The 18845-nt window shown below is 33.9% G+C and overlaps 2 protein-coding genes across 3 annotated transcripts; one reads left to right on the top strand and one right to left on the bottom strand.

Moving 5' to 3' along the window:
* Nucleotides 1-1491: 1491 nt before the first annotated feature.
* On the top strand, nt 1492-12893 carry LOC21407851 (pleiotropic drug resistance protein 3). The gene is made up of 24 exons (XM_010101407.2): nt 1492-1841; nt 2443-2566; nt 2678-2763; nt 2883-2967; nt 3102-3261; nt 3357-3433; nt 3526-3579; nt 3666-3756; nt 4040-4341; nt 4655-4936; nt 5033-5346; nt 5685-5845; nt 5930-6033; nt 6137-6290; nt 6387-6533; nt 6626-6699; nt 7223-7555; nt 7877-8167; nt 8359-8442; nt 8530-8663; nt 9161-9388; nt 10017-10188; nt 11120-11374; nt 12574-12893. Exons 1-24 carry the CDS (start codon nt 1525-1527, stop codon nt 12838-12840), a joined length of 4296 nt encoding a protein of 1431 aa, XP_010099709.1. The 5' UTR covers nt 1492-1524; the 3' UTR covers nt 12841-12893.
* A 989-nt stretch (nt 12894-13882) lies between these two features.
* LOC21407852 (PHD finger-like domain-containing protein 5B) lies at nt 13883-17632 on the bottom strand. 2 transcript variants are annotated; one of them, XM_010101408.2, is made up of 2 exons: nt 17230-17632; nt 13883-14530 (listed from the first exon to the last, which is right to left on the bottom strand). In XM_010101408.2, the coding sequence occupies exon 2, from the start codon at nt 14486-14488 to the stop codon at nt 14156-14158; it is 333 nt and encodes a 110-aa protein (XP_010099710.1). In that variant the 5' UTR covers nt 14489-14530; nt 17230-17632; the 3' UTR covers nt 13883-14155. The 2 variants fall into 2 exon arrangements, with proteins under 2 accessions (XP_010099710.1, XP_024023517.1); XM_024167749.1 differs by lacking the exon at nt 17230-17632 and adding an exon at nt 15562-15583.
* Between the last annotated feature and the right edge of the window lie 1213 nt (nt 17633-18845).

Here is an 18845-nt window from a genome sequence, read left to right on the forward strand (position 1 = left end):
TAAATTAAAATTACAATATGCTTTATTTATTTATTTATTTTTGAAAGTGAATATGAGAATTGCATTAAACAGAAGTCATATCGGCACTTACAATACTCTTAATACAAGAAGGGAAATCTTCAAGCCAATAAAAATCTTCATCTACAGTGCCACCACCAAATAGGTGGATATCAAATAGGTGTAGACAACAGATATCTAATATCTGCTAAAAATATAGTTTCTTCCACAGCCAAATAGGTGGATCCATAACATATATAGCAATAGAAGAAGAATGAGTTTTAATCAAAGAAACACAGAGGCTGCTAAGCACTTAGCGGCTATGACACTGAACTTTCCATCCAGTTTCTTTGCAAAGGCTCCCAAAACGAAGCCAGACGAGTCATGCACAAGTCCTCCAACACCGACAAAATCCAATTGGGGAAGCACTGAAGCATCAACATTGAGCAACCAACCGGCTGCGTCTTCCAAGGCTGCAGTGCTCAAACGACATTTCCCTTCAAAAGTAACAAATTCCAATCAAATTCCAATCACTTTGTTACTTATGTCAACGTGTCCTTGAACTTTAAAATGTGCGTGTTGTGCTCTCTAAACTATAACTTGTCTTTAATTTTGCCCTTACGTCTGATTCCATCAAGTTTTTTTAACGGAAATATTTATAAATCCTCCCTTAATTTTGTCACTTGTGTCAACATGCCCTATAAACTTTAAGATTGTGCCTCCTGAACTATAATACGTCTCCAACTTTTCTCCCTTCATATGGACTCTATAAATTTTTTAACGAAAATATTGATATGGCTATTAAATTATAAATTAGGTATAATATTTGAGATTTATTGAATATCTTTCCCTCTAAAAATATTAGTTAGACATCAATTCTCAAAATATTAGTTTGTTAGAGGCAATAAAGAGAGGAAACGAATGATGAGCAAATCTGTACAATGTAATCGGTTTTGTTAGTTTTTTGGTGTTTTTTTTTTTTTATTATTAAGTGCTCAACCTAAAACATGTATATATAACGAGATATATATATATATATATATATAATATTTCTATATTTAAACACGTTTATATTATTATATCCTATCCTACGAAATAAATGGGGCAGTAAAGTAAAAAGAAGGTTAAATAATTAATCATATCCTTCCCCTTTATCTCCCTTCTTTTTTTTCTTTTTTCTCTTTTTCCTTTTTATAACATGAGAGAAATTGGTAGTTACCAGGAAGTAAAGACATATGAAGTAACCAGCCTAGACTCAAAGGAGAAGCAAAATGATAACCAAAAAAAGCTCCACTATATCACTTATCTTTGTTAAAGTTACTTTTTGGTCTAGCATTACACTTTCTGCTAAGCACAGGATATCCACCAACAAATGTACCAAGTTCGTTCACATTATGACACTTTATAAAAGTTCTTTTTTGCTCAAACACCTCTATTTAATCTCTTTGAAAGTTTTCACAATTGCTGGTAAAATAAATGTAACAAATAGAGTTATCTAGACATTTATTTCATCTTCACAGCATTCAAATGGAGCTAACTCCAGCTGAGACACACAACAAGGTACCAATATTTGGCGATGCAACAGATTCCATTGCGGAGGAAGATGAGGAATTGGCTCAGTTGCAGTGGGCCGCCATTGAAAGACTACCAACTTTCAAAAGGCTCCGAACATCGCTGTTCGACATCGATCGCAACGACGAAGGGAATTGCGGGAAAGAGAAGAGGGTGGTGGATGTTACAAAGCTTGAAGCAGTTGAGAGGCATCTTTTCATAGATAAGCTCATCAAGCACATTGAGCATGACAATCTTACGTTGCTACAAAAGCTTAGAGAGAGGACAGAGAGGTAACAATCAAGAACAGCCTATGCGGGAGATAAATATAATGAGATATATTAAAGTAGTGATTAATTTCCTATTTATTTTATTATTTTAATTAGAATTTGACTAAGTTTCCAAAAAAACAAAAAACAAAAAAACTAATCAATAAGCTTCCCTTTAGTATTATTTGAATAGTTTCCATTATTTTCTTTTCTTTTCTGTGAATAAGCCTAGTGATTGTTATCTCAAGGAATATAATTACTCATATTGCATATCGATATATTTTCTTTTTTCCAGATAAAGCATCTTTCATCTTTGTATGGTCGTCTATGGATATCTACACGTTGAGTTTTATGCATTTCTTAGGCTTTTTCTTCCCTCCCTTAGGAGGGACCATCCCCCAACTTACGAAAATGTAATATGATAATTTCTGAATGTAACATTGACGTTAGAGAAAAGTAACATAGTGTTTAGATAACTAAATTCTTTGGTGTTACTTCTCTCTAATATCGATGTTACGTTTTTATAACTACGTGTTACGTTAGAGGAACCTCCCACCGGAAGGACCGAAAAAAAATCCTGCATACTAAAATATGTTTTTACTTAATTATTTATTTATGTTTGAAGAGTGAATGTGAAACTACCAACTGTTGAAGTGAGGTACAAAAATCTGTCTGTCGAGGCAGAGTGTGAAGTGGTTTCAGGAAAGCCTCTGCCAACATTGTGGAACTCTTTTGTCAGCATGTTATTAGTAAGTATGTTTTGAAAAAAAAAAAAAAAAAAAAACCACTTTCTTAACCACATAATCAATCCTAATTTCTATGTCATAGAAGTAACTTAACATGGGTATGACCTTAAACAGGTTTTCACAAGGGCATTACCATGCAACTCTCAAGAAGCCCGGATATGCCTTCTTAAAGATGTTAGTGGCATCATCAAGCCGTCGAGGTAACCGGGCGGGAAATGTGTCTGTGTTTTCGATCATCAAGCCTGGTTCTCGATATGATATTCCAATCCTTATGGAAGTTTGTTTGTTTGTTTATTTATTTATTTTTGGATGGATGCAGGCTTACTTTACTTCTTGGTCCACCAGGCTGTGGCAAAACAACCTTCTTATTGGCTCTGGCAGGAAAACTAGACAAGTCTCTTAAGGTTAGTAAGTTAAAACTCTACATATGTTTTAGGGGAGAAAAAAGGGTGTGCGCCCCAAAAATGAATTGTATGTTGCTAGGCCACTGCCAGAATTAAATGAAATGTATAATGCAAATTCAATGATGCCTTTCCAGATTAGTGGAGAGATATCTTACAATGGTTATAAGCTGGAAGAGTTTGTACCTCAAAAGACCTCAGCTTACATTAGCCAGCGTGACCAGCACATACCCGAGATGACTGTAAGGGAGACGATCGACTATTCAGCGCGCTGCCAGGGTGTTGGAAGCCGATCTGGTGATTTTTTACAATTCCTTTTGCAATCAAATTGTCGGGGTGATTTTACAACTTAACAGCATAGGTTGAACATCAGTTTTGGTTTGGATATGCAGAGACAATAATGGAAGTAAGCAGAAGAGAGAAGGAATTAGGAATTGTCCCTGATCCAGACATTGACACTTACATGAAAGTAATTTAACAAGAACTTAAAATCTCACCTTTAGTAACTTTGTTAAAGCAACCAATTTTTGTATAGTTTACAGAACAATGTGATTGTTACAGGCAATTTCAGTTGAAGGACAAAGGAGAAATCTCCAAACGGACTATCTTTTAAAGGTAACTTAATTCTGTAGAAGCAATGGTGACTGGATTAGTGTAGGCAATGTTTTTGACATGTACAACGCATTCTTTTTTCGTGTTAGATCCTCGGACTGGATATCTGTAGCGACGTAATGGTTGGAGATGCGTTGAAGAGAGGCATTTCAGGTGGTCAGAAGAAAAGGCTCACAACAGGTAGTAAATATGAATCTGTAATAACAGCAATCTAGTTTCTGGTAGCAAAAGAATGCGCTCAAGGGATGTAGAGATAGTTTTATGTTGCAATTTCTGTGCTTTTAGAAGAAGTGACACTTTTTACTTATAGCAAAAGTAGAAGCAGAAACGTAAGTCAACAGCTAACAAATCCAGCTTCTCAAAAATATAACTATAACGGTGCATTAGTGTGTATTTTCATGCATTAGAAATCCAACAAAGACTTTATTACCAAATAATACAATCGGTTGTTTCCTTTTGCTAGGAGAGATGATTGTTGGTCCGACAAAGACTCTATTTATGGATGAAATATCGACGGGGTTAGACAGCTCGACCACCTTTCAAATAGTCACATGTCTTCAGCATTTTGTGCACATCACAGATGCCACCATATTGGTCTCACTTCTTCAGCCAGCTCCAGAGACCTTTGATTTATTTGATGATGTCATATTAATGGCTGAGGGGAAGATAGTGTACCATGGTCCTCGCGCTAATGTGCTCGAGTTTTTTGAAGATTGCGGTTTCAAGTGCCCACCAAGAAAGGGTGCCGCAGATTTTCTTCAGGAGGTGCGCACGAAGATAGTATACCATGTCATTGTTTTTCATTATGTCATTGTTTAATCCCATTTTTCTGCAAAAAAGATGAAAAAAAAAAATTAAAACGTCATGTTTTAGTCTACAAAATTTTGGCAAGTGTTCATGATGCTAGGAGGCACCAATGGTGCTTAGCACTTCAGAGTAATAGATGGTGGGACCCATGACATAGGGCTCACAACTGAGACTCACCTTTTATTAGTTGTACTACTTAGGTTCTCCTAAGCATTTTTCAAATCCCTCAAAACTTCTCTAGGATTACTCATTCCCTCCTCCTATTTTTCAGGTAATCTCCAAGAAAGATCAAGCACAATATTGGTGCCTCACTGATCTTCCCTACAACTACATTTCAGTGGATCAATTCTCTCAGAAGTTCAGAGCAAGTTATTTCGGGAAGGCATTGAACAATGAGCTCTCAAAAGCATATGATAAATCCCACAGCCACAAAAGTGCCTTATCATTTAGTACCTACTCGGTGCGAAAACGGGAACTCCTGAAAGCTTGCATGGCGAGAGAGCTGCTTCTCATGAAACGCAACGCGTTTGTCTATATTTTCAAAACAGCACAGGTATTAATTTGTTCTTCATGTCACAACTGCTAGAGTCTGCAGTTTAGTTTTATCATAAAATCCTAACAACTTTCCATGGCTCTTTCCCTCTATCAGCTTATCATCACTGCATTTATGACAATGACTGTGTTCATACGTACTGAGATGGCGGTTGATGTGGTGAGTGCAAACTATCTGATGGGATCGTTGTATTATGCACTTGTAAGACTCATGACCAATGGAGTGGCAGAGCTGGCCTTGACTATTACTAGACTTCCTGTAGTTGACAAGCAAAAAGCATTCTATTTATACCCAGCATGGGCTTATTCTATTCCAGCCTCCATCTTGAAGATCCCATTTTCAGTGATTGATTCTTTGCTATGGACATCCTTAACTTACTATGTCATTGGATATAGCCCTGAAATAGAAAGGTATGTAATTCGATTATATCAGGGTTGATATACCAAGAAAGTTATTATCATGAATAACATGAATGCATATAATGTCAAAATTCCGAAACTACCGTTTTGTTATAGCTTTTCTTTTAACCCTAACGAGTGATAGTGAAATTACTGTTTTCTCATAGCTTTCTTTTGTTTATTCTAACAAGTTATACTTTACTTTCACAATGTGTTATGAAACTGTTTTATTATTTTCTTTTTTTCCCCATGATGTGTATCATTTTCCTTGTTTATAATGTAGTGCCACATGTAGTGTTAGCTATACGACGTTGTGTCTTTGTTTCATATTCTGCCAATAAGTTTTTCAGGTTCTTCCGCCAGTTCCTTGCGCTATTTGCTGTGCACCTAGCATCAACATCCATGTGTCGTTTCGTTGCGTCAATTTTCCGGACTATGGTGGCCGCATCGACTTTTGGCTTCTTGGCTTTGATTCTTATGTTCATGTTAAGCGGGTTCATTCTTCCGCTGCGTAAGTCAAATGATCCTAGTTCACTTGCTCTGGTCCATAAAGGGATTTAAACAGGACAATCAACAAATATTTGTTTGGTTGCAGCCGCTTTACCTCCTTGGCTTAGGTGGGGATTCTGGTGTTCTTTCATGACTTATGGAGAAATAAGCTTAACTCTGAACGAATTCCTTGCTCCACGCTGGCAAAAGGTTTAGTCTTCTTCTAAATGAGATAGTTAGATATAAGTTCTTGTTAATTCTCAAAAAGACTTAAGTGTTAATAATTATCTCAACTTCATTCTCATTTTTGTAGGTCTCAAGAGGAAATGTCACAATTGGGAAGGATGTTCTAACTAGTCATGGTCTAGACTTTGATGGCAGTTTCTACTGGATATCATTGGGTGCATTGTTTCTTTACACAATACTTTTCGATCTCGGATTTGTCTTAGCACTTACTTACTTGAAACGTAAGTTAAATTCTAGTTGGTGTTAGACAAATTGTATAAGCTAATATAAAACATGTATTTGTCTGCTATTGACCTGTTAAAATCTTGTGAACACAGCTACAAACATGTCCCGAGCCATCGTTTCGAAGAAGAAGCTGTCTCAACTGCGAGCACAAGATGGTTACAGTGCTAGTGCGGGGATACAAAAGGAATCAAGTCCTGCGGTTGTTGTTTCTCAGACCACGGAAACAATAAGAAAAGAGGGTGAGACAAATGTTTCCGAGTTCTAAAATACAATCTGATGATAAAACATGAGTTACAAATTGTTCTAAGAGTGTGCAATTGTAATTATACAGGAAGGCTGGTCCTACCATTTGAGCCACTGGCAATCTCATTTAAGGACGTGCAATATTACGTTGATACCCCAATGGTAATCAAAATCATATGTGAACAAACTGTTAGCTTACCATTTATCTTTTTATTTTTTATTTTTTTATTTTTTTATACGGTGCTTCTATTTTACTAACAAGAAATGAAACCATCAAAATTCGAACCAATAGACACACGCACACACTCACGGACCTAACCACTTGAGCTCTCCTCAATTGGCTTACCATTTATCCAAAGCTCTCCTCAAAACTCTCCATCGAGTAGGGGCTTAAAGATTATTTGGAAAGATACCAAAAAAAAAAAAAAAACTGTGAATATTTAATTATGAGCTGAAAACATATTAAAGGACCTACATGTGTGACAATTTTAGAGATGCAATTACAAAGGTATTGAGTTCAGAACCTTTTGCTTTGACACCATATTACTTTACAATTTTTCCCAAAAGCTTAAGGTATTAGAAGGTAGTCTAATGCTAGTTTTTATGTTCTAACAAAAATTCTCATTCCGGCATCATTTAGCAACCACTCAGTTGCGTATTTACAAATCATGTTCCTTGTGGATAGGAAATGAGGAAGCATGGTTTCAATGAGAAAAGACTTCAGTTGCTTTGTGGCATAACAGGAGCGTTTAGGCCGGGGATTCTTACGGCGCTGATGGGTGTTAGTGGGGCTGGGAAAACTACTCTCATGGATGTTCTTTCTGGAAGGAAGACCCAAGGTACAATTGAAGGTGATATAAGAATATCTGGATATCCCAAGGTCCAGAAGACATTTGCAAGAATATCAGGTTACTGTGAGCAGACTGATATACATTCTCCACATGTTACGGTAGAAGAATCAGTTATCTACTCAGCTTGGTTGAGGTTGCCACCTGAAATTGATCCACAAACAAAATCGGTATGTAACTCTGTCCTCTCCTATATTGCTAAGAATAATACTATAAGTCACAACTTTCATCCCAACTTTTTAATACTAACTGACATTGCTTGTGAAGTGTTATTTTTTTATTGGTACGTATAAAAAAAAAATCCCCGTCAATCGGTATTAAAAATTGTATGATAACTCACATGCCGCATAAATCGGTGTCAAAAGTTAGCAGTCGAGCCTGTGCACCAAGCATTACTCTACTACTGATGAATGACACCATTCTCTATTATTTCTCAATGTACATCAAATTTCTGCAATTCACTAACTCATTAAGTTTCGACCATATTGCAGAGATTTGTGGAAGAAGTGATTGAAACAATTGAGCTGGAAGATATAAGAGATTCCATAGTTGGCATAGCAGGCCAAAGTGGGCTATCAACTGAGCAGAGGAAAAGGCTAACAATAGCAGTGGAGCTTGTTTCGAATCCATCGATAATATTTATGGATGAACCAACCTCAGGATTAGATGCGAGAGCAGCTGCAATTGTGATGCGCGCAGTGAAGAATGTTGTGGCCACCGGAAGGACTACTGTTTGCACCATCCACCAACCAAGCATCCACATATTTGAGGCTTTTGATGAGGTTCTATAACTACTATTTATATGTGTGTATTAAAATGTTAAATCTACTAATAAAAGAGATGGCAACTCGTTTATCGCACATGAGTTGGTATTAAAAAGTTAGAATACTTTGCATCATTATATATTTTTTCTATAATTATACTAACAAAAATTTAACGGCTGAGAGTGAGTTCCAATATTAATCTTGTGCAGTTAATTCTGATGAAAAGGGGAGGACAGATAATATATTCTGGAATGCTAGGCCATCATTCAAGTAAACTCATTGAATACTTTGAGGTGAACTAATAATGTCTACTCGTTTCGTTTTCTTTAATTAATATAAGCATAAACCCATGCATATTATTGATACCACATTAAAAACAGGGTATTCCAGGTGTGCCAAAGATTAAGGACAATTATAATCCAGCAACTTGGATGTTGGAAGTTTCTTCTGCCTCAGTAGAAGAAGAAATTGGCATAGATTTTGCCACCATATATAAGGAGTCGTCTTTGTATAGGTGGGTTTGAGTTTTATGCTCATTTGTGTTACATGTCTGATCTAATCAAAGACTAAGGGCCTTCACATGATTTTCCGAAAATAGTTTCCAGCTTAATTTCGAACAGAATTGTGTAGAAAAGTGAAATCTATATAGCCGAAAGCCTTTGTTTTGAATGTTAAATTTGTATATATACTTTTTATATTTTTGATGTGATTCTGATCAAATCTAACGTTCAGAAACATGTACTACTATGACTGTATAAAGCTTCCAAAACATATTAGTAGTAGTATGTCAAATGGGTCCTAAAATCAAGAACAATGCTATAATGCATCGGTTGTACTGAGCACTACATACTAATAGATAGTGAATTCCGCAGCATAAAGCTCATATTCTATTAGTTGTAGTGATTAACATTAGTGGAAGCCTCAAATATTTTCTACAAATATAATGCTGAGGTTTTAGGTCTAAGATCGATCACAAAGTACATAATTTTGTGTTGGACATATGATATGCAGAGACACAGTGGAGATGGTGAAGCAGTTGAGCAAACCAAAGGCAGGTTCAAGAGACTTACACTTCCCCACTGATTTCCCACAAAACAGTTGGTTGCAATTCATGGCTTGTCTTTGGAAACAGCACTTGTCCTATTGGAGAAGTCCTCAGTACAACCTGGCACGTTTCACTTTCATGATTGTTGCTTCTGTGTTGTTCGCAATTATCTTTTGGCAAAAAGGACAACAAATGTAAGTTCCTACACACGTTGCACTGTGCTTTTTTAACGCATAATTTTATGGTAGGGTATTAAAAAAAACATTAAATTAACTCTATATATATATATATATATTCTAATTTGATTGAATCTGCTGTAACATCACATATTCAGAGCTTCTGTTTAATTTTTAATATCTTAATTGATGTCTAATTATATTATGTCACATCATCCAATGATAAACATAAAAAAATTGAGATTCAACGTTCAACTTATAGTGCTCCAATTAATGTATCAATCAAATCATATCACATCATTTTCTGATAAGCATAAAAAAGTTATCTAAAAAGTAGTGTAATTTTTTTACAGGATTGAGACATGAAAGTTAGATAGAAGATCTGAGTCTGCACAAAAGAATTAGTTAAAAAAACAGTTCAAATTTTTTATAACTTGACATGATATGATTGATTAGACACTATTATGACACTAAAATAAGACAGGAGATTTGAGTCCTAATTTGACAGTCAAAAAAAGACATAATTCCGGAATCGTTACTATCCTAGAATCTCTGTTTGAAAAAAATAAAAAAAAAATAATAATAATAACAGTTCTAAGAAAACTAGTTTTAAGGTTTTTTTTTTCTCTTTGTTTTTTCTTTACAGTAACAATGAGCAGGACTTGTTCAACATACTTGGGTCGATGTATATTGCTGTAATATTCTTGGGAGTAAACAATTGTTCAACAGTCTTGCCTTATGTAGCAACTGAGCGCACCGTTTTGTACCGGGAACGATTTGTGGGAATGTACTCCTCAAGGGCCTACTCCTTTGCACAGGTGAGTTTAACTTCTTTTCTTTTTCTTTTATTTTTTATTTTTTATTTTTATTTTTTATTTTTTATTTTTTTTGTGATACAATATAAGATTGAATCTGCACCTCAAATTTAACATCATTTAAAAAGATAATTCTCCTATGTTCAATTTCCAAGTGGGCATATGAGTACAATATGTTTTTGATCAATTTAAAACGTAATATATCACATGTCAAATTTTAACCTTTGGTTGTTATTGATTAATGTGTTGACCTATTTTTCACCTAATAATTACGACTCTATAACATTTTACTAATGTTTGAAATTTAAAATTTTACTTTTACATATTCCAAAGCTGAAATTTTTGTAAGAAAAAAGTAGACAAAGCATTATATATAGCACTGTCATGATTGGAGTACAAAGTAGAACAATATTTCAAATACACTAATGTTTTTTTTTTTTCCACTTGTTTATGCCAAATACATCCCTGACATTTACAGTGTATTTGGGAGGATGAAAAAGAGAGAAGAAAGAAAATCGATAAAGGATTTTAGAGAGGAAAATGAAATTTTAGTTTGTTTGGTAAAGAGGAAATGAGAAAGGAAGAAAAATAAAAATCTATGTGGCCCACTAATTTTTAATCCTTCCAACTTTGAGAAAAAAAAATGAGAGAAAAAATTAGACAAACAAATGAGGTGTAAAATAATAATTTTAACATTCACTATTCATTATATTTTTATTTGTATTGAAGTATTATTGTAAAATGTCCTAGATTTGATATTTTCTTTTCACTTTTCCTTCTCTTCTATCAAACAAAATGAGAGAAAATCATTTTACTTCATTCACCTATGCATTTCACTTTTCTTTCCTTTCTCTTTTCTATCTATCCTACCAAACATACCATTATATTGGAGATGATAAAAATTTGTTGATGGTGTTTTTGATGAATGTTGTAGGTGGCTATTGAAATACCATACGTACTTGTGGAAGCAATTTTGTACGTAGCAATAACGTATCCAACAATAGGATACCAATGGTCAGCTAACAAGGTGTTTTGGTACTTGTACACAACATTCTGTACATTCCTATACTTTGTGTATCTTGGGATGCTGATAGTTTCCTTGAGCCCTAATCTTGAAGTGGCCACCATACTGTCAAGTGCAATCTACACCATATTAAATCTTTTCTCAGGCTTCCTCATGCCAGGACCTGTAAGTATTAGTAGCTCTCAGTATCTTTTCTTTTTCTGTTTTTTTTGTTTTTTAAAATCTCATTTTTTGTTATGATTCTGATATGTTTTAGAATTCATATATTGCAAGAAAATAATAATAATAATAATAATCGTCACATTATCTAAACAAATTAAAAAAAAGAAAAAAAACAAGGGAAGAAAAACTGAAAAGGATAGATTTTGGTGATTTACAGTGCCATTTTGTTTTTTGTTTTTTTGTTTTTTTTTTTTTATTAATCTAGCATATCAAGAGAAAAAAAAATTTCGGAAATATATGAGAGAATTAGTAATAAAAAAAAAAGGCTGGACAAAGTTTTCTTTTTTCTTTTTCTTTTTTTTTTTTAAAAAATCTTTCGTAGATGACTATTAGTGTTCTATATATTTTGCCAACAGTTATTAGTCAGATAAAATGTTCATAATTGTTTATTCCTTTGAGCACATAGGACCATCTTTTCACATACGTTAAATTTCAGAATTCTTCGTCCATTACAGTCTCAGGGACTAAAACTGTCAAGAAAAATGAAAATTATAAGACTAATATGACAAAATTAAAAATTAAAATATCAATATGCTCAAAATTTAGGGACTACTAATACCTATTATACTCTCAACACGCGCTCATAGGCTAACAAAACGTGCGATGGTTAAATTCATATAAATTCATCTTAAAGGTATGAATTGTAAGTAATATGAGGTTCTCATGGGTTATTTATTCTATCGAGTTTTTACAATTTTTTTGACTAGAGGGCCAAACAAGTGACAAGGAGCTTAGTTTAGGGTGAAATTTATAACGTTTTAAAGTTCAAAGGTTAAAATAGGACAAAAACATAGTTCAAGGGCTAAAACTGTTATAAGATGAAGAATTCAATAGAACTAAGTTGTTTTCCGCCTTTACCATTTAATTTTTAAACTATAGACGTTGTTATGCTTATGTACATATTTCTAAAACATGTCAAATATTTTTGTGTAGTATTTTCAAATAAAGCTTGTTTAAGTGATGTAGTTTTAACTTTTATGATATTTTTATTTATATGAAAGAGTGATATATTTTTAAAGCAACTATGTTCAATCTTTTTTATTTTTTCTTAAGATATATATGTATATGTATGTATATTTTTATCTTATATGTGCTCAAATAACAACATGTCTACCAATCCTCATCATCTGACATCCATGCAGAAAATTCCAAAATGGTGGGTTTGGTGCTACTGGATTTGCCCAACATCTTGGTCCCTCAACGGCCTTCTGACTTCACAATATGGAGACATGGACAAAGAAATAATGATATTTGGGGAGCTCAAGTCAATTGGTTCATTTCTTGAAGATTTTTATGGTTTTCATCATGATCGCTTAGGCCTTGTGGCTATTGCGCTCGTTTCTTTCCCACTTGCTTTTGCATTTCTTTTTGCATATTGCATACACAAATTAGACTTTCAAAGGAGGTAACTGCAAGAGTACAAAGATTCTTCTCTTTTTTTTCTTCTTTTTTTTTTTTTGGGTCTGTATAGCAATAAATATAAAATATAACAAACATATAATATTATTATAATATCAAATATCAAATTATATGATAAAATAATAATATTTGAGTTATTAATATAATTATAATATTATTTATTACAATATTACTATTATATTATATTATATCATATTATTGTGTGATTATATTATATTATATATATTATATTGTAGTATTATTATATATTATATTATAAGATATAATTATGTTATAACACATAACATATTATTATACAATATTAAATAATATATTATAGTTTATAACCATATTATAAATTATATTATATTATGTCATAATTTTATATTGTTATATTATTTTAACTATATTATATTATAATAATTTATTATATATTATATTATGTTACATATTATAAGATATAACTACTCTAAAATATATTGTAATTATATTGTAATTATATTATAATATTGAAGGGTAATTATAGAAAAAAAAAAGCAAAAAAAAAAAGAGTTTGAAATAGTTATTCCTCTCATATGAGGAAATAATGATGATTTACTCAAAATAGGTGAATGCCTATTCTTTTTTAATGGCCATTCTTTTCTTATAGATCCAACCAAACATCAAATCTAAATTTCATTCCATTATATTCCTTTCCTTTCCACCCAACCAAACAGGAATTATTATAAGAATAATAATGTATTATAATTTTTTGCTAGTAAATAAAAGAAAATCAGTAGTGTCCGCACACCCTAAATAACATTATACTCATTTACCAAACCTTGATGTTAAAAAAGATATGACACCAAAATGTTTAACGGGCTATTGATACACATCTACGACAATGTTATGTTTCTTCTACATCAATGTTATGTTTTTCTATATTATACATTGCAACACAGTATGTACGTGTGGTATTATACAGACTTTGTTTAACTATGGTTAACTTGGTAACTCTCCAAATCTGCAAGGTAGGAGCCATAAATACTAGTATCGAAACAAATTTAGGACAAATCCATTAGGAATTTAGGACATAGCATCAATGTTACTCTAAAGTTCATAAGAAGAAATTATGGAGTTCTCAAGAACCCAATATTGTCAACAAATACACACTTTGGAACTTCAACATTGTTTCAAACACTCTTAATCCGCTATCAAAGTGTCACTAATACATAATAGTGACTCTCTAAACTATTAGCCAATGTTTATCATCTTCAAAGAAACCATATTTTAAAGCTCATACAACATATCTGTCAACACTAAACATACTAACCAGTGCGCTGCATATCATCTTTTCTTAAAACCATATTTCTTGCGTTCATAGAACAAATCTGTCTTGGCACTCCCTAAATTAACAATCTTGGGACATCCATCCCTATCTTTCTCCTGCTGTGTACACTCCTTGCAGTAGTAGGCATCGGAAATTCCAACGCCTCCGCAGATGACGCACCGACCCTGAAACGATCCATAGTTGCACTCGTCACAGACCCGCACAAGAGTGCATGGACGCACGTAGGAATCACAGATCACACACTTCCCGTCACACTTCTCGCAAAGTCGTCCGATGGCAATTCCTGGTTGCTTGCGGCACATGATCAGATCGGGATGATGCTTAGCCATGATTCCTGTAAAAAGTTCTCAACTCCCGAATATAACTACTATCTGCAGACACATGATTGACGAAGGAGTTAGACATGAAGAAGTCAGTAATCAAATCCTTTAAAAAAAAAGAAAAAAAAAGAGAGAGAGAAGAAGAAGAAGCTCATGAGATAATTATGAAGAACCAATTGCATCTGTGTGTGAACAGAGCACATCCTTTCTAAAGAAAAATAAAAGAGAAATGAAGCACCTCACATCCAAAGTTAGACGTATAATTGTGTCGCGTCAGAAACATATCCACCGAGAGAGAATAATATCATAACAAGAAATAACTATAACCCCGACAATAAAACTCACACAAACTTTTACAAACTGAATTAAGGAGGAGCTTTAGATAAAAAGGAACAACACAGAAAATACAAACCAAGAACTTCTAAAAAATGAAATCTATAAAACTTTCTGTGGATAATACACCTCCTCACCAACATTTGAAAGTGTCTATGGTCCTAAAAGAACCAAGAACATAAAACTTTCACATAAGACAACCAGACATAAAAACCTGCTGTAACTTTCAGTAGAAACTTATATACAACTCTTACAATTAGGCACCGACATCTAGGGGTAGCAATTCGTGCGTGTCGTATTCATGTCTTGTTAACCCCCTCAGTTGACACGATAAGACTTGACACGAACACGACTCGTTTATTATTCGTGTCAAAATACCAAACCCAAACACGACCAATTTATTAGCGGGTTGACACGACACGACTAACCCGTTTATTAAACAGGTCATAATCGTGTCGTGTCAACCTGTTCATAATTTGTCAACCCGTTCATAAAATGGGTGATAAATGGGCCGTGTCAACCTATTTCTCAACCTATTTTTCAACCCGTTTATAAAATGGATGATAAATGGGTCATGTCAACCTATTAATCAACATGTTTCTCAACTTGTTTATACTTAAAAGATCTGTTTCTCAACCTCTTTAACATGCTGAAGAGACGTTAAATAATCTAAGTAAATTAAAACAAACACATAAAACTCTCTCACATAAAACAAAATAGAAGATAATTAAAGCTAAGAATTTACTTACAATTAAGACCAAAAACTTGGACAGAACAATTAGGCACTGACATCTTCATGTTGAAGGAAAAAAAACGTTTTCTAGGCAACTCTGCTAGCAAAGCTCTTGGTATAATTTCTAGAAAAAACAAGTAGGCTATCATAAAGCGCAAGCAAACAAATCATAAATTGCGTAATTCAAGCATAAGACCAAGCAAACAAATCATATTCATTGAATATGGATGATCTTGAAGAAGAATAATCATTCACCAATAGTACCTTTTTTTAAAGGTAATATTACCCTTCGGTTTTCCTTTCAAAACAATCCTACTTGTTTTTCTAGAAATTATACCAAGAGCTCTGCGAGCAGAGTTGCATAGAAGACGTTTTTTTCTTCAATATGGAGATGTCGGTAGGGGTCGCAATTCGTGTTGACGGGTTGTGTTCGTATCGTGTTGACTCCCTCAAATGAAACAGATAGGCCTAACACGAACAAGACCCGTTTATTATTCGTGTCGAAATACAAAACCCAAACACAACCTATATATTAACGGGTTGACACGACACGACTAACCCGTTTATTAAGCAGGTCGTAATCGTGTCGTGCCAACTTGTTGATTACATGCCAACCCCATTTATAAAATGGGTCATAAGTGGATCATAAATGGGTCGTGTCAACCTGTTTATAAAACGGGTAATAAGTGGGTCGTGTCAACCTATTTGGTAACTTGTTTTTCAACCTGTTTATAAAATGGGTGATAAATGAGTAACCTATTAATCAACCTGTTTCTCAAATAACTGCAGTTGCTCATATGGCTTAATACACGTCATGAGAAATGAGCTACATAACATAATCCATAGTCTGATAGTCAACAAGGAAAATGAAAGTTATGTGAAATGTCGAGAACCAGCCCTATACAGATTACAAACACTCCAAATGCAGGTGTTCTCTAATTATCAGGTACAAGCAGCCTGGTTGGCAAACTACAGCATAAGTATTAAGAGTAACTTAACATTGCAATCTATGGAGCAAGATGGTTCTTTGCTTTTCATTTGTCTTTGATGTTGAGGAAGGCGAGATGGGACGCTCATATTTGCCGAACTATATCCAGCCAACATAATCTAGTGCAGAGCACCAAACCTATGCAGTATCCCAAACTATGCACCCACTTTATCAGATTTCAGAACACCTGAAAAATCTTTTTGATTGCTTTGTCTTGCAATTTCGAACATTAATTTGTTGAAAATACCATGCTTGCTTGTCATTGTGACCTTCTTTCTCTCTTTGGGATTGGGTTTTGTCAAATTTTATTTATTTTCCTAATCTAATTCAGGCTCTGCGGCCATACCTCTCTGATGATCATCCTCACCATCATTAAATAAAACAAAATAAAAAGATAAAAAAACTTCTATACACTTTCTTATGATCTTGTGTGTATGATACACATGAAAACTCTTGCACAAACTTCATATGCATAAATACAGTAGCATAATCAAGCACTTTTACAACCATTGTATTCACTGCGTTTTTCTTATAAACACAGATTAAACCACAGATCAAACCATAAACAAAAAATCATAAATCCAAACCATAAACAAAGATCAAATCATCAACACGAAAAGAAGTAAAAACCACAAAGATAGATCAAATCATCAAAACGAAAAAAAAAACAAACAAAAAATGGATTTGCCGAAATACCTGAAAGTTTGAAACGGAGCTGCCGAATAAAGGTATGGCCGCAGGTGTGGGTGACTTCTGAGAGAAAGAGAGGGTCACCGTGAAGAGAATGGACGGCGGTGGAGAGAAGAGAAAGAGCGGCGGTAGAAAGAAGAGAATGAACGGGCAAGCGATGGTGGAGAAAGTGAAAAAAATGAGAAGGTATGGCCGCAAGGGTGGGTGACTTCTGAGAGAACGAGAGGGTCACCGTGAAGAGAAGGAACGGCGGTGGAGAGAAGACAAGGGGAGGCGGTGGAGACGGCGGTGGAGAGAAGACAAGGCGCGGCGGTGGAGAGAAGAGAATGAGCAACCGCGGTGGAGAGAGTGAAAATAATGGGAACTGGGAAGAGGAAAACCTAGCTAACAGAGATGATGAATAATGTGTATTCCGTATTCTTTCCGTTATTTTAAAATTTAGAATTTGAATTTTGTTAAAAGCTCTTAAAAATAATCATATTTAATTTTTTATTATAGTAAAAATTTTTCACACAACATCACATCTTAACTCAAATTAAAAATTCAAATTAACGAACCAAACGGGACAATATACTTTTAGTTAGTCTATTACTTTATTAATATTTTTAAAAAATATATATATTTGTAAAAAAATGGGTAATAAATAGGTTGTAATTAGGTTATATATTTGTGTTACTCAAATATGACACGTTTAATAAACATGTTATGACAGATCAGTTACGGATTGACGGGTCAACTTGAAAACGACACGCTATTTAATCGTGTTTCATGGGTTCAACTTGATTTTGACCCATACTTATTTATGATAAACTCAATCGCGCTAACTTCGTGCGAGTTTTAAGTCATGTCATCGTATCGTTGTCCGGATTGCCAGCCCTAATTGTTCTACTCTAAATTTTTGGTCTTAATTGTAAACACACCCTAAGTTGTTTTCCGCATTTACCATCCATTCACTTCACCAATTCGAGTTTTGCTACAGTAAAAAGTTTTCATAAACAGTCACATCTAATTTTTTTATTACAATAAAAAACTCTCACATAAAATCACATCTTAACTCGAATTATAAACTCGAATCAGTTAAGTAAACGGGCCCTAACTACAGACGTTGTTATGCTTATGTACATATTTCTAAAACCTGTCAAATATTTTTGTGTAGTATTTTCAAATAAAGCTTGTTTAAGTGATGTAGTTTTAACTTTTATGATATTTTTATTTATATGAAAGAGTGATATATTTTTAAAGCAACTATGTTCAATCTTTTTTATTTTTTCTTAAGATATATATGTATATGTATGTATATTTTTATCTTATATGTGCTCAAATAACAACATGTCTACCAATCCTCATCATCTGACATCCATGCAGAAAATTCCAAAATGGTGGGTTTGGTGCTACTGGATTTGCCCAACATCTTGGTCCCTCAATGGCCTTCTGACTTCACAATATGGAGACATGGACAAAGAAATAATGATATTTGGGGAGCTCAAGTCAGTTGGTTCATTTCTTGAAGACTTTTATGGTTTTCATCATGATCGCTTAGGCCTTGTGTCTATTGCGCTCATTGCTTTCCCACTTGCTTTTGCATTTCTTTTTGCATATTGCATACACAAATTAGATTTTCA

This window comes from Morus notabilis, unplaced genomic scaffold (genome assembly GCF_000414095.1).
Source record: "Morus notabilis unplaced genomic scaffold, ASM41409v2 Scaffold172, whole genome shotgun sequence".
Lineage (NCBI taxonomy): Eukaryota > Viridiplantae > Streptophyta > Magnoliopsida > Rosales > Moraceae > Morus > Morus notabilis.